Raw genomic sequence first — 25,199 nt, 5'->3', positions numbered from 1 at the left:
TAGAGAGTGGGGAGAAGCCGAATAAAAAGTTGTTTAAGACTGAGAAAAAGGGCAAATCTGAAAATCAACTTGAAAAGAGGCCAAAACAACAAAGAAAGGGCTCGAAAACATTGGCACAACATGGAGAATTGGTGTCTAATTTTTGCATTGAATCCCCCATGTCTAGCACGTCTTAGCTCATAGAGACTGTTGCTACAACCAATTGCTACATGGGAAGGATTCGAGCTTCCTAGAGAGTTAGGAGAAGCCGAATAAAATGTTGTTTAAGGCTAAGAAAATGGGAAAATCTGAAAATCAGCTTAAAAAGAGGCCAAAACAACAAAGAAAGGGCTTGAAAATATTGACACAACATAGGAAATTGATGGCTGCAAATAAATGTTTTATTTGTGAACAAGAGGGTCACATTGCAAGGGAGTGTCCCGATAGGCAGCAAGCTGGAAAATCGAAAAATCAGGGAGATTCTAAGGGAAAGAAGCCCAAAACATCAGTGGGATTAGTGCTCAATATTATTAGTGATCAACCCAATGATGATGCTACTGAGTTGTGCTAAGCATGGGGAAAAATTAAGAATCAACATGCATTGATTTTCTTTGATAATAGTGCATAAGCCAACTTCATCTCTATTGACATGGTAGCCCATCTAGGCATCAGAGACAATGAGATGGGACCAATGGGGAAAGTTAGAATAACATGTAAAGGTCATGCAGAGCCTGTCAAACCACTCATTGGAAAGCTTCGATTGCATATACATGGATATGTGGACAACGAAGAGTTCTTCATTGCTCCTGCCATGGTGTCATCGTATGTATGCAAAGTGATTAATTCTCATACAAAAAAGATCACTATTCAACATAAGGGAAAGGCACTCACACTTGATGTAAAGTTAAAAGGTGAATGTTCCTATTGTATCTATATCTACCATTTATAAAGTAAAGAAAAATCATCTTTCAGTATACTTGGTTTTTACTAAGGATAAAAACAATAGTAATGAGAATGTTAAGAATATGTCTAAGTTAGAGAAGAATCGCATGTCATTTCTAAAAATGTATGCTGATTGCTTCTCTCAGTCACTTCCACGGTAGTTACCACTTGAAAGGCTGGAAGATCATGGCAGCATAGATCTTATCCCTAAAAGTAGCCACCCTACAGAGTTAGTTCAGCCCAACAGGAGGAGATTGTGAGTCAGGTAAATGAGCTATTAGAAAAAGGACTGATTCAACCCAGTTCATCTCCTTTTTGTTCTCCAGTGCTTTTGATATAGAAAAAAGATGGTTCATGACGTATGAGCATTGATTATCCTACTCTGAACAAGATGACAATAAAGAATTGCTTTTTGATTCCTCGAATCGATGATGTTATGGATAGATTGCAAGGGGTAGCCATATTTAGCTGTATAGATTTGAAAAGTAGATACCATCAGATATATATTAGACCAGAGGATGTATCCAAGACAACTTTCAGAGCATCTTTTGGGCTATATGAGTTCATTGTCATGCCTTTTGGGCTTACAAATGCTCCTGTCACTTTTAATCAGATGATAGATCGCATTTTTGAGCCACATAGAGGATTTGTAGGCATTTTCTTTTATGACATAATTATCTATTCAACGAATGAGGCAGAGCATAGAAGACACTTGGACATTGTGTTCAATGAACTACGTGAGTATAGGCTAGTTATCAATGACTAGAAAAGTGAATTCTTGTTGCATGAAATCCACTTTTTGGGGCATATTGTATCAGCTAATGGTACCAGTAAGGAACAAAATAAAGGCTGATCATATGGCACGATTGTTTTTGCAGCACATCTTTAAGTATCATGGTATGCCAAAGTTCATCATTAGTGATGGAGACCCTCAGATGACCAATTTATTTTGGAAGGGGGTTATTTGAGAATATGGGTACCATGCTGAAATTCTCATCATACTTACATCCACAAACAAATGGTCAGTTTGAATAAGCAAATTTCACAATATTAGATCTTTTGAGGTGTTATGTTTCAAACCATAAGACACAGCGGGAGCAGTATTTGCCCTTGGTTGAGTTTGCTTACAACACAGTGCATAGTTTCACTGGCAAAACTCCATTTGTGGTTGAGGGTGACAAGAAGGTACCACCTATCTTGCAAACTAAGGACAAGATCTTTAAGACTGACCATTATGTGGAAAACTTGGATGCAACCTATACAAAGATAAAGTGTGCACTTCAGAGATCACTGGAAAAGCAAAAGAGGATAGCGAATCGTCACAGACATACTTTGCAATTTGTAGAGGGCAATTATGTATTGCTGTATTTTGAAAATGCAAGGCTGAAAAGAAAGGAAAAGAAAGACCATATCCGAAATTGAGTACGAGATACTATGGGCCCTTCTAGGTATTGGAGAAGATCAACGATGTGGTATATTGGCTGGAATTACCTTTACATTGGCAGATACATAATGCCTTTCATGCCAATTTGTTAAGGCCTTTTCATGGTGATGTGCCAGAGGATATGTCTGCTGAAATTCAGCTTGAGGTTGAGAAGCTGGATGAGATTTTGGTACCCGAGAAAATTATGGCACATAAGGAAAGAAAGATCAATGGTAAAGTTTCCAGGAGATACTTCGTGAAATTTAAGAATTATTCACCAATGGATGCCAAATGGATGGAAGAGGATGATTTGGCATACAATCCTAAGTTGCAACTTTACCTAGATGCCTTCCAATTAGAGCCGACTTTAGTTTAGGCTCCATCAGGTTTAACAGAGCACGGGTCCAGAGTATTGCCTGATGCTCAAAGGTAAGATAGCACTTTCACTCCTCAAGTTATAGACAGCTCTCATATGTAGTGAATCTCAGATGTATTCAACATGCATCCAAGGTATTGTGCTGATAGTATGTTTGTCGTGAGGTCACTACTTAGTGTACTAGTCATTGTGAGATATATGCATATGAGTATGAGTTTCACCCAAGCACTAGAACTATACTTTTGCATCAGCTTATGATGAAATTGGCAGACAAAATTTCTAATCAATTTTAGCTCAATTTTTTATTAGCTTGAGAAGCATTTATGGTCACTTTTGGGATCAGTTTTGCATGAGCTTTTGTATTGATTGCTCGTCAATTTTTGCAATGAGTTTGGGATCATATTTGTAGCAATTTGTGATCAGTTCTCATATCAGCAAGTGATTAGTTTATGATCAGATTATGCTCAATTTTCAATGGTTTACATCTGGTTCCATGGACAATAGCATATGTTATGATCCCATTGATGTTTTAGCCATACTTTATGCTTGGTTATGCTATGCTATAGTTTGGTTTTGCCAAATAAGTTGAGCTGATGAGAAATAAACATGTCACATGATAATCTAGCAATGTTTTTGAGATTCTTTGCGAGTCTTATGCTATGTTATGATTGGCTAGTAATTTTCAGCATGTGCTGGGCATATGCAATGGTTGAGCAACAGAGCACAATGTTGTGTTAACTATAATGCCTTGTCGAAATTCCAATCCACTATTTTGCTTTTGATGCATCTGGCAATGCAATTGAGGATGATTACAAGGATTTTAAGGGAGAGGGCTATCATGAGGATATGTATTTTGGAAACCTCACTTAACATATGGATTAATTTTTGATCACATGGTTAAATAAATATTGCACATGTGAGGTGTAGCTAGGATTAGAGTAAATTAACAAGCCCGAGACCTGAGGAAATCAAGGGATGTCAAAGGAAAAAGTTGCTATAAGTTATGTCGCATAATCACATGGTTAAATAAATATTGCACACGTGAGGTGTAGCTAGGATTAGAGTAAATTAACAAGCCTAAGACCCGAGAAAATCAAGGGATATCAAAGGAAAAAGTTGCTATAAGTTATGTCGCATAGGTACTTGGTAGTAGCTGGTGGTAGTTGTCGGCCTAGGTCATTTATTTGACCATAAGTGTTAGTTGGTGACACTAGAGAAGTAGCGTTTAATGGTACCTAACGCCAATCTCATGGTCAAAGATAGCGCAAAGACACTCGGAAATTAAAGTTACCTAGCCGATTTAATTATTGGCCAGTCAAATCATTTTTCTATGCATTGAAATTTTGGATAGAAAGGGGAGTTGGAATATCGAAAGATATTGGGAAAATTCCATTATACATCAACTTCTTCTTCAATTAAGTTTAAAAAATACTAAAAGGGGTGCCAGTTTTGGGGCTAATAGGTGTCCATTGTCCAAGATTATAAGGGAAAATGAGATTGAATACTTGCTGGTCATTTTGGACAGCAAGGGGAGTTGAAATACCGAAAGGGATTGGGAAAATTCCATTATACATCAACTTCTTCTTCAATCAAGTTAAAGAAATATTAAAAGGGACCCCAATTTTGGGGCCAACATGTGTCCATTGTCCAAGATTGTAAGTTAATTTGCATTTCTCAGTTTTATAATAAATGTTGTTGTTGTAACTAGGTTGTAATCAAGGAATTACCACCCATCTACGTAAGGAGGACTAGTTTCGGGTGGCACTACTAAGAGAGGCTCATTTTGAAGACTGAAGTAAAGGAGAAGAAGCAAAGATTCGAGCAAGCAAGCGACAGGTAAGAACCTCTCCAATTTTTCCACTCTTTCTCTTAAATAGTGCCTATGGAGGCACTGGAAGCAGGGCAAAGCGAAAATCTCAGATTGCTGTGAGATTTTGTGTTAGATTGCCATTTCAAGCCCTATTTTAAACCCACAAGGTTGCAGATATGAGTTTTCGAATACTATGATTTTTAGTTATGTTGATTAAAAGTAGGTGCACAAGTTATAAATTTTAAATCTGTAAGTTCTGAGGTATTTTCCAAGAAGTAAACACAAATTTTATTTGCAAAAAAGTTACAGATTACATGTACTATTGAGTAGTCAGTAAAAAAGAGTACTTAGTGTATTGCTATGCACTTGTTGTGAAAGGTTGTAGAAGATTTGCTTGTTGTTTTGTATCAATTTTGTGATAGTGGGAGAGGACAGTGGAAACCCCATAATTGAGAAGCTGGACAAGAACTACTCCTTATGGAAGTTCCACGTGACAAACTTTCTTATTGGAAAAGGCCTCCTTGAGTTTGTTTCAAGTATATAAGCCAAAGCTAGGTGATTATGCGACTACATATGAATTAAAGACAGAAAGAATAGAATGCAAAAGATAAAAATATGATGTATTGGTTATTTGTAGTCATTGAGAATACTATGTTGAGACATATCAGAAATACAAAAAGTTCACATGTAATATAAATCACATTTAAAAATAGGTTTTTTGTGAATATAAAGACATAAAAGATTCAGCTCAAGCAAGAGTTGAATACTTTGAAATTAAAAAAGATGTTTGTCAATGAGTATGTTTTGAAGATTAGGAGCATTGCAAATGCTTTGACGGCGATTGATGCAATGCTTGATGATGATGAATTGGTATCATCTACTTTGGATAGTCTTAATAATAAAAAGGCTTGTGGAAATCATTTGTTACTTCTATGTTATGTACGGAAGCCATTTTCAGATTTCAATGAGTTGATGGGAGACTAAGGAGCAATCCCACACCTCTAGGTATATCTACTAGTATTGCAAGTAAAGACAAAGGAAAAAAGAAAGTGTCAGATGGTAATGATATATTACTAATCATTTGGGATATGATGAAGATTGAGTGATTTAAAGAGTTTGGATGATGAGCTTGGCATTCCTTCAGTCAGGACACCACATGTATAGAGAGCACACGGTAACATAAAGGCTCCATTGAGTGATCTAGTGGTACACAAGTCTAGCAAGGTTAGATATCTTATTAAAAGATTTGGTTTTGAAGGTTATACAACTCACCATTATGCTTATATGGTGAAGATAGTTGAGGATGTTAAGCCCATTTTTTTTGAGAATATTGTTAGTCATACTCATTGGGATGTAGCAATGGATGAGAAAATAGTTGTATTAAGGGCTAATAAGACTTGGAATCTAGTACTATTATCTAAGGGCAAAAAAGCTATTGGTTGTAAATGAGTCTACAAAATTAAGTATAATATAGATGGTTCTATTAGCAAATATAAAACTAGGTTGGTTGCAAAAGGCTATGCTCAAACATATAACATAGATTATGAAGAGATATTTGGTCCAGTTGTTAAAATGATAACTATTAAATATGTGATTGCTTTGGCAAGAACCAAAGGTTGAAGTTTGCAACAAATGGATGTAAAGAATGTCTTTTTACATGGCGAATTGCAAAAAAAGATGTATATGGAGCAGCTAGCAAATTATAAGAATTTAGAGCATTTCACATGTGTTCAAGTTAAAGAAAGTGCTTTATGGAGTGAAACAAGCACCTAGAGCATGGTCTGGCAAGATCGGAGAGTATCTTATCAACATTTGCTTCTTTGCTTTTGATATTAATCACTCACTTTATGTGAGAAATGAAGATGTAGATTTAGTCATCATAGTCATCTATATGGATAACTTGACTATTACACGTAACAATGACAATGGGATTGTTGAAATTAAAGACCTTAAGAAGAAGAAGTTTGAAATGAAGAATTTGAGTGAGCTAAGGTACTTTCTTGGTATTGAGGTAATCAAATGTGATAATGGTATATAGATGTCCCAAAGATAGTATGGCTTGGATATGTTGTCCAAGTATGGTATGATAGCATGCAAGTCTCTTTCAGTGCCATTGGAGCAAACTGTGAAGTTTAGTGATATTGAAAATCAAATAGAAGACCCTACTATGTTTAGGAGGATAGTAGAGAGTCTAATTTACATGAATATCACAAGGCCATACTTAAGTTATGCTATTGGCCTTGCCGGTGAGTTTATGCAGATGCCTAGAAAACCTCATTTGAATGTAGTTAGACGTATATTGAAGTATGTGAAGTTCACTTTGCATTATAGAATTTTTTATGAGGCAAGTAAAAATATACAAGTATTTGGATACAGAGATGCAGATTGGGCTAATAGCATATCTAACAAAAGATCTACCAACGGATTCATGTTTTCCCTTGGTAGTGGTAGCAGTTATGTGAAGTAGCAAAAAGCTTTATTGACTACAGAGGCTGGAATATAGAGGTGTTGCTATGGCAGCATGTGAGGTGATATGGCTACAGACGTTATTGGATAATTTGAATATACAGGAAGGTAATCTAGTTATCATTCACTGTGACAATATAAGCAATATATAACTAGCTAGAAATCCAATGTTTCATGCTAGGACAAAACACATTGACATGCATTACCACTTAATGAGAGAGAACGTACTTGTAGGTGAGATTGACTTGGTATATGTCAGTACACATGACCAAATAGCTGACATTTTCACAAAGGCATTGGCTGTAAAGAAGCTTCGAAAATTTCAAAGCTTGGAGTTACAAAGACATAGCTGAGATTGAGAGGGAATATTGAGATGACAAGCTCAACATGTTTAGACATTGATGATATACCACCTGGTTAGATGGCTCCATACATCTACACTTACCACATCGATGGATATCAAGATCCTCACATAGCCACTATCTTATCACTTATTATATTTAGCTTGTTGCACCTACCTACAGTTGGCATAGTTATAACGCTAGTCGATTAGTAAAGTTAGTTATGCACTGTTTCACTTAGTATACCATTTTTCTTTATGTTGTATCTTGTCTATACTTTGTGTATGTTGCATTGTGTATAAAAGAATAAGAAGAAACTAGCAAGAAAATGTTTTGGCCTCCATCTTTCCTCTTCTATTCTTCAGTAAGCTTCCTCTTGTGTATATGGTGTGTATTTGACATAACAACTCAAGCAAGTCCCCCCACCATGCGATTCGTGACATGCCTAACAAGAAAGTTTGGCAACTAAGGTATTCCTTGTCCTCCAGAAAACAATAGGTATAGAATTGCCGGATTGCATAAGGAGCACCAATAATATGAAAAATGTGTTGGCTAACCTGTCATTTGCTGTGGGTTTCCAGATTGATCTGTCAACCCAGTAGTCTAAGCAATAGCACTTAAGAACAAGTTGAAATCTATCTGATCTCCAACATAATCTGTTGTTTTGACTACCCATGGTGATCTTATAAAAGTTCACTTTGGAAACTTGGTCTGTGTTAAATTATATGGTAGAAGTTCACTTAGGAAGCTTGGTTTGTGTTAAGAGTAACATTGTCTGGTTTGGCCAAGTCAGTCAAGTATCAGAAGTTGCAAACTAGCTGCAAAAAGACTTTAGGCTATTGCAGTAGGGAACAAGCTGAAGTCTAACTAATGATTTGAAAATAATCTATTGTTTTGACTAGGATTACAATTATGTGAAAGTCCCCTGCCTCTTTTCTGCCCTTCGTTGTCTTGCAAGCAGTGGGAACTTGTTTGACAAATTTCACTAAGTGGAGCCTGTTGCCTTCAGAAAAGATGTCCCAAACTAGTATCCTTGATTTACTTGCTATTCAAAGTTGGGCAACACATTCCAGAAGACATGCCAGGTAATGTTCAGAATGGAAATGTACTGCAATTTTCAATAAAATGAACATGCAGTAATCCTGGGGAAATATATCTCCTCTTCACATGCATCACATTTCACACTGGAGAGGCATAACAAATTTTCTCAAGAAATTGAAAAGCCTATGTAGGAGCAGACCCAATTTGTGATGCAGTTTACTGATTATCACAGCCACATGATCATGCGTTGTGTACCTTGCATTCTGAGAGTTCAACCACTGCAGCACTGGTTGCCCTCAAGATCCAATCAGCACCCTGAGCTGGAAAGAAAACTCTTTCTGGAGAACAGGATGAGGGTGAGTGAATTCTATTGAAGCACTCTGCCCCACAGCAAAGTAGTTCCTCTTCAAAGCTATCCAACTGTGGCTCACCCTTGAAAAGGTAGAGGTATACTGGCAATCCCATGCGGACCCAAAAGTGAACATACACAAGACAACACACACAGAATGACACAAAGCATCGTCCAGCAATGGCCTTATCACTGCCTGTCACAATTGTAACAATATAGAGGAGAGTGCACAAAAGCAACCTCAAGGAAAACTCGCTGGTGCATTTGAATTCTGAAGCAACCATGTAGTCTTTGCAGTTCCTCAACTTCAAAAGAAGGAATAATAAGATCAACAAGTAGATCTTAGTCAAGATTGCGAAAGATATCCATTTCCAGGCTTTGCTTATGTGACAGTGCGCACAAATATTGTCCCTGCAATATCATCAGGATGGGTTCTTGTTAAAAGGAAGAAAGCATCATGACAAGGATGAAATATGACCATAATAATGGAAACCATCAACAGACCGCAGAGAAATACAGGAAACTATTGGAAATAGACAATATTCTTCGACATAATCACATGATTCTATCACAAGCAAAACCTATTCAGTATACACTGGGTGTACCTGTCAACGTTTGCTATCATTTTATCACGAAAAGGATGAGCTATATGATTTTCCCGGGATCCATATATTGAAACATATACATGAAATTTTCAGAGAAAATGCAGAAATCATCATGGAAGGAGCAGAGACTTACCCAGAAGTGTGGTTGGCATGTAATGCTGTGGCAGTGCCAATGAGGATCAAGGTAGGAGCCCAAAGTAGGGGGAGGTGAAGGGTCCAAGTACGGTGAGCTTTGTCAGAGGAAGCAGCAGGTGAGGAGACCCCCAGAAGGTAGAGCCGGTAGAGCCGGAGGATGATGGAGACAAGCCAGAGGCACAATCCAAAGGCAAGGCGGAGCCAGAAGTCCCAGAGGATGCAGGCATGGAGGACGCCGAAGTCGTTGCGTGGGATGTGCCCCCGGGTGGTGACAAATGTGGAGAGAAGCCACAGGAAGCTGGAGGCAGAGCTCAGCAGGATGAGGGGGGTGCCGCCCTGTGCTATGATGTACGGCCGCCGCCGCATGCGTGTGGCGATCACAACGTTGGCCCCAATGAACGGCAGTGCTGCCAGGCCTGCGGCTGCAACGAGTGCATAGTCCCAAGGCGACCCAGGCCGGTCCTCGCCGTGTGGGCACTTGTGCACCATCTCTGGTTTTACCTGTTTCTCCTCCTTGGGTCTGCTAGGTCCCCTTCCTCCTCCTCCTCCTGCTTCGAGCTCTGTAGCATCTCATGCTGGGATAGGGTTTAGGGTCCTCGTCTTCCTCCTCCCTCCCTTCTTCTTCTTCTTCTTCTTGCTGTAGAAGACCGTGAATCAACAGACACTCATGCTGGTCAACACTCGTGTCGCATCAACTGCTGTTCGTACCACCGCGACAATGGATCGTTAACCACGGTCAACTGACCCTACTGTTGCTAACTCTAGAAATCACCAATATTGACCCCTTCACTCGTCCTAACACTAGTGCTCTTGCACTGTGCACCTTAGGAATGGGTGGGGGAGAGTGCTCTTGCACTGTGCACCTTAGGAATGGGTAGGGGGACTCTCCCCCAGTTCCTTTTTGAAACTCACCAAAAGCAATGCTAGCCATTGTTGTACGCCCTTGTGACTTTGCTAATAAAATTATCCAATTGCCCGTGCTTGTTTCAAATTGAGCATCATGTGCTGGGTGGGAATCTAGAGTAGGGCGTGTTAGGCAGTTGAGAAAAGGGCCTATGCAAAGGTGTTCTAAGGCATCTCCTGAATATCTCGGCACTGTCTAAAGCCTAGACACTTTTCAATGATGCGTAACAAGGACAAAGACGATGGAGAAAAGCCTCATTAAAGGTTGAAATGCTGTGAGTCAACTATTTTATTCAAATATTTATAAATCGGCTAATGTGTCATGCAAAGATTGCACCATCTGTCCATTACCTAGCTTGAGCATATGCATAAGATAGGGTTATTGTTAGTAAGTCGTGATAATTAATGATGTACGAGTTCAAGCTTCACGACATCATGTGTGCAAGACATCTATTTTGAAAAGAATGGTTATTAACCACAGTCGTTAGCCCGTAACCCTTCCCCCAACACTGTTCTTCAGTCTAGAACATTTGTTAACTTATGATAAGGGGGCTAGTAATAATGTTTTTTTATGTTTTGTGTGGGGATTAATATCACATCACATGCAAGTGCTTTAATGGCATATTGGAAACAATTAGAGGAATACAAAGAGGTTAATGGGGACTTGTGCACTAGCCCCCACTTGCCTTTTTTTGGTGGCCTCCTACATGCCTATGCCCAACTGGCTTTTTATGGAAGCCTAAAAATAGAAAACATAAGTATCACATGACATAACAACATTGAAATGGTCCAAATATTTTCATTTAGCAATGCGAGACAATCAAGTGACATGTAACAGAATCACCAACAAATATGAACAATTTTCAAAGGCACAAATAGGTGCCATGTCCCACCGATCCTCATTGGGTGAAACTAGATATCTATATATCATTTAGCCATGCAGCTAGACATGTACTACTTGATCCTCCTATTTTATCCCTACATGGGCATTATTTTGTCTTATACATCACATTAACTTCTTTTCACAATATAGCACTGTCTTTTGGCACATCACACTTGGATGTCTAGTGACAATCAACATTGTACATGGTTTTGTCTCGTAGGTTGATTTTGACCTAAGAAGATGCTAATCTCCCCCCCTCTCCCCCCTCCTCTCCCCCCCCCCCCCCCTCTCTCACACATTTTCACTTTTGTATAGTCTATTGTATAAATTTACTTTTTTATATTTATGCTACCAAAAGAAGGTTTAATAATAATTATCATCATACTATTGATAGAAACTTTGTAAAATACACAAAGTTAAAGCATCACAATGGTCATCTCAAATAAGTTGAGGGGGAGGTATATCTTTAGTTAAGGATAGTTAATTTTAACTGTTACAGTGCAATTTATCACTATAAAATGTGTAACTTTTGTGGAAGACTTGGATTGTTGGTTGTAGTTGAGCTATGGATGCAAAGTTTTTTGTAGGATCATATTCTCATGATATAATAGATGCTTTGTATTTGGTACTAAAGAGCTCAATAAATGATTCTTTAGTAGCCAATGGTTGGGACCCATTTCACCCAATTTTTAGTATCATGCCTCTATTTTCTAGAAAAGTGCCCTATTTTCTAGATTTTTTAGAAAATAGAGTCACGATACTTTCTATATGATTTTCTTATAAATTGCCATGATGATGAAGACTATTAAGTGTGGCCAAAATATTTAATAGGTGATGTAAAACCTATGCAATCTATCATTTCCACCTTTGAAAATAAGGACTTTGAGTGTGCTCATGTAAGGTATGTTTCTCACACATGAAACTAAGAAAATAGTGCTACCATCCTTTTCAGAGAAGGAAATCTTTCTTCCCTCTTTGAAACTATGTTTCTCGCATGTGAAACTAAGAAAGTAGTGCCACCATCCTTTTCATAGAACGAAAATCTTCTCCCCTCCATACTCCTGTTTTGATGTGGCACTCTTAGCATGTAATCAAACCCTACAATGACCCCACAAATTAGATCCCCAAGCCTAATATTATGCTTTGTGGGGCTGAATTTTGCACCATGAAGAAATCAACTTGAATGGTCAAATCTAACATCAATAGCAAGTCATTGTTAGGTAAAAGTCACCTCCCCCAACCTTGAGTTGATATATTTCAACCCTTATTAAACGAGGCAGTGCCAAATGCCTTTTATGTACTAAAGTATTCCCTCTTTTGACCAATTGTCAACGTACCATGACTTCAAAAACATGAAACATTGAAGTCAACATACCATGGCTTCAAAAACCCTTATTAAATAAGGCTTTGCAAAATGCCTTTTAGGTAAGAAAGTATTACCTCTTTTGGCCAATTGTCAACATACCATGACTTCAAAGACATGAAACATTGAAGAAGTGAAAAAGAAATATCAATTATTGTAGACATCACAATCAAATTTAACAAGGAATTCGAAATATGAAAAAAGGCAATAGTACCATTACTAAATACCAATACCAACTTCAATCATCAATTGAAATGGTTCCATTTATTGACCATTAAGTTTCCATTAATACACTAATGCCAAAAAAAAGGATTTTTCCATCCCTCCATCAACATCTACATTTGCAAGATCTTATTCTCTAGCTACTCTATCATAGGGTACGCATATATGCTTATCTTGACAAAAGATCATTAATAGAGTTAATGGAAATGTTTATGTCATATTGAAGCAAGAGATCATTCACAAACCTACTTGGAAAAAGCTTCAAGCTTCTAAAGCAATTATTTTCAAAGTTGAAAATAATCATTAAAAAATAACCATTTACATTCGTTGGAGAGGCATTATATCTTACATTTAGAGTTGTCTCTCTTCTTTTTGGGAGGGGCAAGTGACAGCAATAAAGAAAATGTGAGGCAGTATTCAAGAACGGTGTCTATTATCCTATATTACCAAGCTGCTCCATCCTGCTATGTGCCAGTAGGCCATGCATCAAAAGAGACTATTAACTCAACTAATATTCTCCTAGCTTCTTCATGTTTCTTCTACAATTCCCCTATGCCTAGCACCTTGGCTCTTGATTCTTCAAACTCCTCTTTTGTTTCACCTAGTCATGCTTGCATTTATAGGAGCTTTTGGGTAGACTAATGTATGTACGTTTGGCGCTTTACGCTTTCTTCTTCAAATAGTGTCTATAGCTCTCATCATATCTAGATACTTGAGCCTTTTCCTACATTAGCCCCTCACACAAGTTTTCTAAAGTAGAGAGGCTTCCTAGGGTGTGGTTTGTGTTGTTAGGATAGTCCCAAGAGTTAGTGCTCAACTTAGAGAATTGCCCCAGATGTGACATTGTTTCTTCTTTAGATTTTCTTTTCTTTGTTCGGTCTCACTTCACTTTATATCACTTAAATAGTTGTCAAGAGCTTATGCATGTCACTTTGGACTATACCAATGGAAGATTATCCTACCATCTTTTCCTTTCTTGCCCTAGGGTACTCTTTGCTTGCTTTTAGCCAATTTTGCTTCATATCAATGTATTGAGGACTCCTCTTTCCTTTTCATGTCTTCTTCAAAAGACATCCATAAAACTGCAAGGGTGTCCTCATGCTCTTTGGCTCGTGCAAGGTCCATGGCTTGAACTCAGATTCCTTGATTTTAGCCTTGATTTCAACATTCTCCTTCACTTTAAGATGTTTTCTTCCTATTTATTTTTCTAATTGGTCTCTCCTTTCAAGTCAGATTTTATTTCTGCTTCTCTTGGCCTAAGCCAACCCTGAAGTCTGGGTTGTTCTAATGAACTCTACAAAGATTTTCAGTTAGGTTGGTCCACAAATTGCTTTTACATATGCAGTGAGGCCATATTGCTCCACCAATCTTCTTGTCGTGTTGTTCATCTTGATGAACTTTTCAATATTATTCAATAGTCAAAAATTTAGAACTTCAATACCCTATGTTGTCAATAAAAGATTAAACTCTTGCTATCGCTCCATGGCGAACACAATTTTTATTTGTTCATTGTATCTCTAATGGCAGTTGGTCCTTACCTTGCGATCTACACATAACATAAGGTATTTACACGTGAGAATGTCTAAGTGAATGAGTAAAGAAAATCCTAAACAAGCCAATGTGAGGATTTACTTTTGCAAGGTATCATATGGAATTCATTTACTATTTGTTTCTCCTCCCCCATAGAAGAAGAATTGCATAGTTTCCTAGCAATGTAGGGGTAAACAAGTTCGCAATAGTTTGTCTATGTATGTGATATGTTGGAAATAAACAATTAATGCTATGTACATGAAGGTAACTAGATTTATTTGTATACAAGGGTTGGAAGTGTTAAGACTTAGGGAGCCACTAATCGTAAAACTGGAGATACATTGCAAGTTTACAAGGGATCTAGATCAAGAGTTTTGTTGCTTGCTAGGACATAGAGGTATATAATGATATTAGAAAGCAACGAGGGTCCCTCAAAGTAGCTAGAAATATATCATTTCTCTTCATGCACAATTTTTTCCAAGAGAGGGTTATATTACAACTCTAGTTGTGAGTCAAGGTTTCTTGAGAGAATGATGGATGGAAGGGAGGTTGTTTCACACTAGTAGGTGGGGTCATATTGAAGTGTCTTTATGTTTGTTTCATAGTAGGTCAGGTCACATTGAATTGTCTTTATGGTGCTGCTCAGCATTCAACATAAGATGATGACTAGCATAGGTAATCTCAACCCAGTGGGCATACTAATTTCTTAAGAATAGACTCTACAATTCACTTTTTTACTTGAGCTCAAAAATCTCAATTGACCTTGAACTAGGTAGCATTATTCGGTTCAAATAATGGTTTCTAAGCATATATTATAGCATTATTGGGGGTTTCCCAAAGTGGGAGCTTCTCACGTGCAGCCAACGGCACCAACAAAGCCTTCGTAGCCCGTTGCCAAGTATGCCAAGGCCAAGATGCCAAGGTCTATGCCTTGAAGAGACGTTGCCCAATGCTGCGACGCATAGTGCTCACTCGTATGTTCGTAAATTTTTATCTTCACATTCCAAAAATGGAGCCCCCTCCTTGACATCATCAATGATGTCATTGAAAATGCTAAAAGCAAGTGTTCTCTCTTTATCATCAATGATGTAATAAAAAATGCTAAAAACAAATGTTCTCTTTACTCCCCCCTGATTACTATATAAACAAGGGTAGAGCGTCATGTCAAAGAGCACAACAACCCATGCAAAAGTCTCTTTGCTATTGACATGACGAAGCTATGCTGCAAATAGGCGAGGCTCTCTCTCCACACCTACATGAAAGCGCTGCTCAAATCCATTAAGCTTCTTCCATGCCTCCCAAGAGACGTTGAGATGTTGGGCGAGGTCATGCTCGAAGAGCTCCCCAACGCAAGGAAGTAGCCGATGCTAAGGAAACTCAACATGAAGCTGAAGCACAAGTGGAAGTTACCCCCGAATCCATTCAACCCAAAGAACCGGTTATTCTACAACAAACCGAGGTTGCGGTCATACCCGTAATCATGTTGGATGGCCAAATGGAGATAATCAGGTTAGTACATAAGAAAAGGTTAACAATTAGTTAGAACTTACTTAAACTTACAAAAACATGTTAGTATTATCACTTGCTTTTTAGGAAGGAACATGGAATTGATGGAGGGGATAGATTCCATGCATCGCATACATTGACAATTGTGTTAAAAATGTCTTATGGTTATGATTGCTTTTGGATTTGTGAATGATGAATTATGGCTCTTATGATTCCGTGCTTGCATAGAAAAACGAGTTGTGGATTTTGATGCTTTAGGACATTTGGGGTCCCCAACCTAATGCTCCCTAACACTCTGCGGAGTGTGGAAAAACTCACTTGCGAGTGGGGGTCCTATGCTCTCGAGGGAGATAGGTGTTTTTTATTTTTGATCACTTGAGCACCTGAGAGGGAAAAGGGCTGAGTGATAAGTGCCCCTGTTATGTAGGTCGGCTCCTGAGGCTCAGGGAAGCTTAGAGGGACTCTGAGCCAATAAATTCCCTATTGGGGTAAAAGGCCCTTGGGCGTGCCTGTGTATAGTGACCGCCCATATTCTTTATTTATATATATATGAAAGTGCAATAAGGTTGTCATAACATTGTTGACAACACCTACATTGTGTGTACTCTTCTCTCCCATGTCTCTTGCATCCCTTTCAACTGGTATCAGAGCCACTCCTTCGCGAGCTCTTCCTAGCATCTACATGAGGTATGAGAGCTTGCTTCTCACTCAATTCTCAGCCATTCTTTGACATGAACAACAGGGTTTCATGAAGAGGCAAACCATAGCTTCCATCATTGAAGCTTGTTCTCTTCACCTCTTGCTTGGACTTGTCCTAGGCTTGTGTAGGCCTATTGTAGGCCTTCATTGGGCTCTTGCTTAGCCCCTACCCACCCTGATTTGGCCCCTCTAGTACAGCAGCATGCTCACGTTTTATTTGCGTATGTTTACAAAAATGGCTCAAAAATCACTCTTTTTGTCATATCTTGGGCATTCAGAACGCAATTCAGGCAATGTAAGAGTCTAAGTTGGGGTTTTAGCATGCTGCGGACGCGATGGTGATGCCAGATTTGCCAAATTTTGATGACAAAATATTTTGCAACAGATTTCAGGTTTGAGACTGCTATATTTGTATGCCTATGGCTTATGTGATGCTTCTACTGATGTCTATTGGTACCGAATCACTTGTGGATGTTATGCCTCTTATGTGAGATACATTTGGAGATGATTTACCTCAGCCAACCATTGACTGTTTTGAGCAGTCCCAAATCTGTCCAAAACAGGGCAGCCACCTGTTACTTCAATTTTATGCTTACAGGTCTTGGCATTTGATGCCCGATCATGCTCAGATGGTGCCTCTATGTCAGGGAATGTATGGCTATGCTTTGGCCATTGATTTGAGCTTTATTTGAGCACTATTTTGCTTAGTTTACAGAGCTTATATGCTATTGGAAACTTTAGAGCTAAAGTTATTTAATGCTTTGCCAGGTTATGCCTATTGCATACGGGGTGCTCCTGGCTACTTGGGTTGATGTATTCACACATTTGGACGATGCCACATGGTTCTTCTATGCTCCGAAATTGTTTTGAGCTGATATGAGAGCTCAATTTTATGGTTCACTATCACTTCCTTGCAGCGGGCATTTCACTGTCATAAGATGGTTTATGCCTAGGCTACCCAGTGCGGGCTATGATGTCTTGGTGAATGCTTTTTGGTTGGTTGTGGGTGGCAATTGTTTGAGCCTCATCTCGACACTCATTTGAGTATTCCCTTGAGCAGTTTGACATTGGTTGGCTTATTCCATATGCAACTTGGATGCTATTTGGCCTATGATGCTCCGTTGATATCTTCTTGGATCTTAGATGTTTGGGTGATGTAGACTTATGTTTGAGCAGTGATTGCTCCATTGTCTTGGCGGTTGGATCTTGAGCTTTGATAGCTCACCTGGTTCTTGGATTTTTTGTGGGCTACTTGGTTGATCAGTGGACTTGCCAGTGCTTGGGCTGTAGTTATGGCTTTTATGCTCCTTTGTTACCTAGCCTCTATGCTAGTTGGGCTCTTGTTGTCCGTGCATCTTAGAGAGCAGATGTTATGTATGCTTGCCCGTCTATGCACATGGTCTACCGTCACATACCTTTCAGAGCTGCTTCTTTGAATGTTGTCGTATAGATGTTTGGGCTTTTCCTGGAGTTTGTCTCTTGTAGGATTTATTGCCGCTTTGCTGGTCTTGGTTTGACTTAGATGTTCCTCGATGGCATGATGTACTACAGAGCTATGCGTCTGCGTATGGTTATGGGCTGATTTTATGGTTGCAAGCAACATGCTCTTTTAACAGATGTCTTGGCTTCTACACTATTGTGGCTGGTTATGTCATGCATTTGTCTATGACTCTTGTTCATGTGGGAGCTTTTGCATCTTATGCATCTTTGCTTGATGCCTCTATGTTCCCCTCTTCGTAACGGATGGATGAGACCTTGCAGCTGCATGCTTCTGCCATGTGCTTATGTCGATAGTCATCTTGATGAGTAGGTTCCCTATGTTGAGACAGCCCTAGATTCTTCGAGTTTCATGGATATGGATACCCCTATTCTTGATGACTTGGATTCCTCATCGTCTTCTATAGATTCTACTTCTTTCGATGTTGTTTGCTTCCATTGTGGGAAGCTTGGGCATGTTAAAAGAAAATGCTTTAGACGGATTAGAGAGCCCGGATTAGAGAGCAGCAGAGGCAGAGACGGACTTGCATTGAGCAGAGAGTCAGAGATATAGCAGATGCAGTGGGTGTTACCATTGTTACTAGTGGTGAGGTACATGCGGTTACCCATCATGATGCAGTAGAGCATGTACTCATGTCATCTAGTTTCCATACAACTTACTTTCTCAGTGATCAGAACTTTGCATATGCTTGGATTTTGGATTGTTTGGCATCTCATCATGCTACCCCTCATAGAGCATGGTTCTCTTCTTACAGGGAGGTTGACAGATGTCTTGACTTGGGCCTTGAGTAGTCTTATGCCATTGCTGGTATAGGGGACATACACCGTGCTTTGCCTGATGGGACTTCTCTTATGCTCATGGATGTTTTACATGTTCCCATGCTCAGCAAGAGCTTGATCTCCGTATGTCAGTTGCATGATACAGGTTACTCTGTTTCTCTTCAGGATAGGTCATGGAAGATCTGTCGTGGTTGCTTGGTTTTGGCCAAAGGTTCTAGAGATGGTTCTCATTACCCAGTGCATGTCTCTCATGTGGGAGATTCTATGGTTGTAGTTATTAGGATACCACATGCATTGTTATGGCATTACCGCCTCGGCCATATGCACCACAGAGAGATGGAGATCATGTCTCATATGACTTTGTTGCTTGCTATGTCACATGCAGATCTTGATGCTTGCCCTTCTTGTACTCTTGGTCCTTGCAGAGCCTCCATGGCTTATGGCGATCATGTGAGGCATGCTCCTCTAGATCTTGTCCATGTTGCAGTATATGGACCTATGCCTTCCGAGTCACTTGGTGGAGCTTCGCATTTTGTGACCTTTGTGGATCATGCTACCCACTGTGTTTGGGCTTTCCCCTTGGTACGGGATGAGGATGCCGCAGTTACACTTAACAGGTTTATGGATTTTGCTGGTAGCAGGCCTAGATGCTTGCAGATGGATTATGCGAATTATGCTTTCTCTCCCAGCTTTCAGTCCTATTGTTAGCAGTATGGCATTCACTTCTTATGCCCACGATATTATGGAATTGCTCATGGCATGTGCCTGACCTTACAGACGAAGGTTGCTGGTATGCTTACCACAACTAGATTGTCTTATGGCTTTTGGGTTGAGACCCTTATGACGGCAGTCTACTTGGTTAACAGGACGTCGTGGTTGACTTTGGATGGTATTACAACGCATGAGGCATGGAGTGGTATGGGACCCTCCTATGATCACTTGAGGATATTTGGCTGCCAGGCCACTGTCAATATGCCACATGAGCCTATGTCACACAGATGTCCTCTCCTTGGTTACGGAGATGGTGACTTTACGGCTTACAAGTTTTGGGATTTGGAGGCCTAGCAGGTTCTATGCAGCCGTCAAGCTATCTTTTATGAGACACGCAGACACCTCTCATGCCTCTTGATGCACGCTCAGTGCACTTTATGGCTGATTCTATAGCCGTATGTCAGTCTTCCGGTTTGTTGAGGCCGCATACTGTCTTGAGACCCCGTTTGACTTGTGTTTGGGATGCTGGCCCTCTTTTAGTGATTGACTCTAGAGAGTTTGGATGCTCTTCGTTGTCTTGTATGTGCCACGCTGATGCTATGTGCTACTCTAATGATGATGATGCATAGCCTTGCACTCATAAGTTGTCCTGGATTGCTCTATTGTATAGAGCTGCGTGATCACTTGCCTCCTAGATATCTTGGACTCTGAGATTCCAGACACTTATTGCACAGCTCGCTTTCCGATTGGGCATTGGGTGAGATGTCATGATTCCTCACCTTGTCTCTTTTCTTTTCTTTTGTTTTTCCACTCCTTGGCCCATTGGCCTTTTAGTGGGAGGTTGTTGGGGTAAAAGGCCCTTGGGCCTACCTGTGTACAATGACCACCCATATTCTTTATTCATATATATATATGAAAGTGCAATAAGGCTATCGTAACATTGTTGACATCACCTACATTGTGTGTGCTCTTCTCTCCTGTGTCTCCTACATCCCTTTCATTCCATGTTGATCGCAGACGGAGTGCAACCACATGTAGCCCAATCTTGAGGGATTGGAAGGTCCACAGTGTCTTTCTGTGGAAAGACGGAATTTGTACCACTCTACGGAGTGATTGTTCTAGATGTTACTATGAAATAAAGTATTTGATTTCTGAATTGTTTGTTATGTGCTAAAGTTTGAGTTTAACGAACCCAATTTAACGGAGTAATAAAAGGAAGCTGATTTTATATGTCCAAACAACATGGTAGTATGCTTTGCTAATTATAAGACTAAGCAAATCCAATCAAGGAAAGTGGGAGGCTTCGATCCTAATGATCGAACGCCTATGGTTGGGTGGACTGATAAGTTGGGTAACTTTTCAACACTAGATAGAGCTAATTAAATCGTGACCCTCCCAATATCGGTATGATGAGTTACCAGGTTGAACATCATTTTAGGGGGCCAGAGCTAAGATTTTTCCTTATGGGTAGGGGGATTGAGTTACAGTCTCCCCTATCTCTCACTCTCTTTGAATCAAGTGCGATGTTAACCTCACTCCTGCCTTTGATTGACTACAAAGTGGTCTTTCTTAGATGGGCGTTAGATTGCTGTTAGGGGGTGACTTGTCCACGCTTCCCCTATGAAGTAGAACCAAGATTCCCATTTTTGACTAAGTCCTAGGTTTCCCATGGGGAGACTGGATGGTAATGTGCATGGATATGAATTTCGGTCGACTACTTAGAGGACTCCTCCAGGTTTGTTGGAGGAGGCATCTCACAGAAATGGGACGAACTTGAAAAGCTTTTTGGGACTAGAGAAAAGAACTCTAAAATCTTCCTCAAGGTCAAATTTTTGAGCTTGGAGTATAAGCAAGGACAAGACTTGGTTAAGTTCATCTCTCACATGAAGGGGCCCATGGCATAGCTATCCTCACTCCAAGCTCCAATTCACAATGAAGATGCTGTTGCAATTCTCTTGAAAGCTGTAAGAAGATATTCCCAACCCTTGTAACTACTCTTAAAAATATCCCTAATGTGACCTTGGAAAGCACACCGTTCAATTAGGTTTGGATGAGGAGAAAAGAAATCAAAAAGAAGGCAGCACTAGTGAGGCATCTACTTCAACATTCCATGAGCAACTCTTGGTTCATACCATTTCCATTAAATGATTCTTTTGTAATAAAAAGGAACATATTGCAAGCAACTATTGAAAAAAATATCCTGACAAGATGAAGTGCAACAAATGTAAGAAGATAGGGCATATCACCAGTAAATGCCCTACCACCCCTGAAGTACCAAAATAATTGGAGGCCAACTTTATCTCCACAACACCTAATGATTGACTCTTCTAAATCTATAAATCCTCTATATATAAGCACTCTTATAGCTTGATTTATAAAGACATCCCATTTTTTTGAGGGGGGGAACATTACCATGTCTTGTAGTCTAATGCCACTCTAGCATTGAGGGGGGTGTTGAGAGATAGGCATGTGAACCCAATGTATTCAAGGTGGATAATGGTAGATGAGTGTAAATGGACTTGAGGATAAGGGGAAACCCTAACCCTAGCCATCCAAAGGCTATTTATATAACCTAGAGGTCACTCTTAAATAGAGAGAGTGTGTACCAATTGTACTTGTACTTGATCTCTCTCTCCCTCTTGTGCACACCTTCTCATGCTATCACTCTAATATTTCAATAATATGGAGTTGCCGCCATCACTAGTTCAAGCAACACTATTTGGATTTTCTCTCTTACTATAAATCCATTGTAATCACTCACTATCTCAATAGCTTCAACATATGCTATTATACATTGCCAATAAAAGACTTGTCAATGTCCACTAGGTGAAGTAGATCTATAAAAGGATTGGAAATGCCAACTACTTTTTCTACATTATTGCACCAAAAGGAGATTGGTTTTGCACCAAGTGAACACACTTACTAGTATCTACTTGATAATGAGGATATTTCTCTAGCCGCTATCTCTTGAAGCATCAATTGCATAGCAATCAACATACTTAACATGTAGTATGCCATGCAAATCATGTGGCACAAATGATTTACAAGGCCTTTGAGGGTGACTTAGCTCTAAAGTGAGCAAATGTAATTGAAGCTCTCTTATGAACTTAACAATGCAATTTGAATCCAAGAGGGTCTATTTGATAAATGGGAGCTTTCTAATGCCCTTAATCAATAGATGTAAAGTGTGAGCAATGCATAAAATACCTACGTAACTTCAGGATATTTCTCTATTATGAAATCATTGGCTCCTTTAAAATTTTAAGCATTGATAGTGATAATGGTGTTGAGATTCTTAGGCCCGCCCAAATGAACAATTGCTCTCTCATAAACTTTAGCCAAGTATGTGGGAGTTTTTTCCTTTAGGCATGTATCAACTGCCTTGAGGAACATAGAACCTCGAGGACAAATGTGAATGATATTGATCAAAGGTTTTTTTGGACAAACTAGTCCATCCATCCAACGCTATTATGCATCCATATACTGGCATAAAATCAAGTATAGTTCTTTTAAGCATAGCTATAATATTTATCTTAACCTTATCTACATACTCTATGTACAATTTATTGTGATAAGGAAAACATAGCCTTTGTTTTGTTGTGCTGAGAAGAGTATCTTGAAATATGGGATTTTGAAAGACATTGAACAATGTCTCACATGCCATAGGAGCCTACGTCCACTTCAAGTAAAGTTCAAGCATTGCAAATCTATCAAATGCCTCATGTAAGTTTGTGCTCTTCTCTCTCTGGAGACATATGAACTTGTGCCCTTTGCAAAAGAGCATGCACCTGACCCATACTCTCTTAACTCTCTTCTTCTGTTTAATGAGAGTCTACCTTTTGTTGAGTGCCATCCATGTGTAAAATAGAAGGCCTACTATCATTAAGACCCCTTGATTTCTTCTTAATGCCGATGCCATTTGTCCTAAGTTTGGCTAATATCTATTCAAGTGAAAATGTATGTCAACTTCTAATGGAGATGTGCAACCATCCACATTTGCTAGTAATCATGAAAAGATGCTCCTTAACTCATGTAGCATTGCCTATTAATGTATGGCCATAACTCTTGCATCGTAACCATGAGAAAAATTTCTAACTTCCAACTCATCCATATATCCCCACTTTAATCTATGCACTATGATTTCAATTTAAGGAATACCAAGTTTAACTAACAAAACCATAGGAGAAAATGAACTAAGTTTTAACTATTATAATTATTTCAAAGTATAAGTAATTTTCCAACTCATTAAAATAAACTCCTAACTATCACAATTATTCTAAAGTGTGAGAAATTCTCCAACACAATAGAATAACAAAACTTTATAGATGTATTTGTGTAAATAAGAATGCCTACTTTACTTTGATGATCTTATTTAAGACTGTGAGAGTGAGTGAAATACAATAAAATAAACTTCTAACTATCATAATTATTTTAAAATGTGAGAAATTCTCTAACATAATAGAATAATCAGAATTTGAAAAATTTTCATAAAATTTTATTTACAACTACTAAATCAAATTGCCAAATTACTAAAGTATATTATGAAATTATTAAATTATATATATTAAAATATCAAATTATTAAATAATTTTTAAATTACTAAATTACTTACTTAAATTATTACATTATTAAAAATTTTAATTTAATAAAATTTAATGGTTTTAAAGTCTTGTCTTAAATCACAAATATCCTAGAGCGTGAGATAATTTCTCACACAATAATAGGATATTATACTTTTGTTTTTAAATTTATAATGTAAGCTAGTTGGCAAAAGATAAGCATTTGCAATTTGGTAAATCATGTGTAGTTTGGCAAATCTTAGGTAAAAGTCTAAATGTTATCCAACTTTTTGATGGAAAACCTTTTCAATCCAAATATAAGCATTATAAGATCATTTTCTCAAATGGTGATGTGTTCTTGAATAGCACAGCCATATTTTTGTAGCTAACGTAAAACCTAGTCGTTATTTGCATTAAAAACGATATATGAATAACATAAAATGCAACCTAGATAGTGAATTTCGGTGATAAGCACCTAAGTTGGGATGAGCTTCCAATTTATGAGCCATTACAAAAGAATAGACGGTTAAAGAAGATGTTAGAGATAATATAAAACCTGTTGAGGAAAAACCTAAACATGATGATAAGGGGATGCAAGTTCTTAATCCTAATGTGGAAGTTGGTCCTTTAAATGCTGCTGGTGGCAAAGCCGACTCCAATAATAAGCTAAGAAAGAATAAGGTAAAAGGAAAGAAAGAGGCATCTAAGCTTGTTCAACACAACCAACAGAATGGTCTAATGAGAGAAGACAACCATTGCTAATTATCGTGAATTTGACTTAGTCAATTCTATTTGTCAGGTAAAGTACTTGATGTGAACCTCTTGTAGCTAATTAAGTTATCTCTAAGAGTACATAAAGAGTATAAGAAGATTCTTCACATTGAGTCTATCGTTGAATCCTTGGGAATAGCCTATGTGGGAGATGATTGGTTTGAACATGTTAAAAAGCATTGCCCAAGGGTGGCAGCATATGTTGATGGCATATTAGTGGATCATGCCTTTGTGATAGGGGATCCTCCATTTTAACATTATGAGTTTAGAATTGATGAAAAGGTTGGGACTAGAAATCCAAAAGAATG

General features: G+C 38.7%; 1 protein-coding gene across 1 annotated transcript in view; it reads right to left on the bottom strand.

The window, feature by feature from the left end:
- The window catches only part of LOC148031515 (uncharacterized), a 28,109-nt gene extending 17,901 nt beyond the window's left edge, over window positions 1–10,208 (bottom strand). The window contains exons 1-2 of the mRNA XM_087685035.1: window positions 9,466–10,208; window positions 8,634–9,138 (exon numbers count right to left, since the gene is read on the bottom strand). Coding sequence (XP_087541161.1) covers window positions 8,634–9,138; window positions 9,466–9,956 — 996 coding nt within the window. The 5' untranslated portion in view covers window positions 9,957–10,208. The remainder of the gene's footprint in view (window positions 1–8,633; window positions 9,139–9,465) is intronic.
- Between the last annotated feature and the right edge of the window lie 14,991 nt (window positions 10,209–25,199).

Source organism: Lygodium microphyllum, chromosome 9, assembly GCF_053477565.2.
Source record: "Lygodium microphyllum isolate KBCC chromosome 9, Lygodium_microphyllum_v1.1.10, whole genome shotgun sequence".
Lineage (NCBI taxonomy): Eukaryota > Viridiplantae > Streptophyta > Polypodiopsida > Schizaeales > Lygodiaceae > Lygodium > Lygodium microphyllum.
This window is presented reverse-complemented; position numbering and strand designations above follow the sequence as displayed.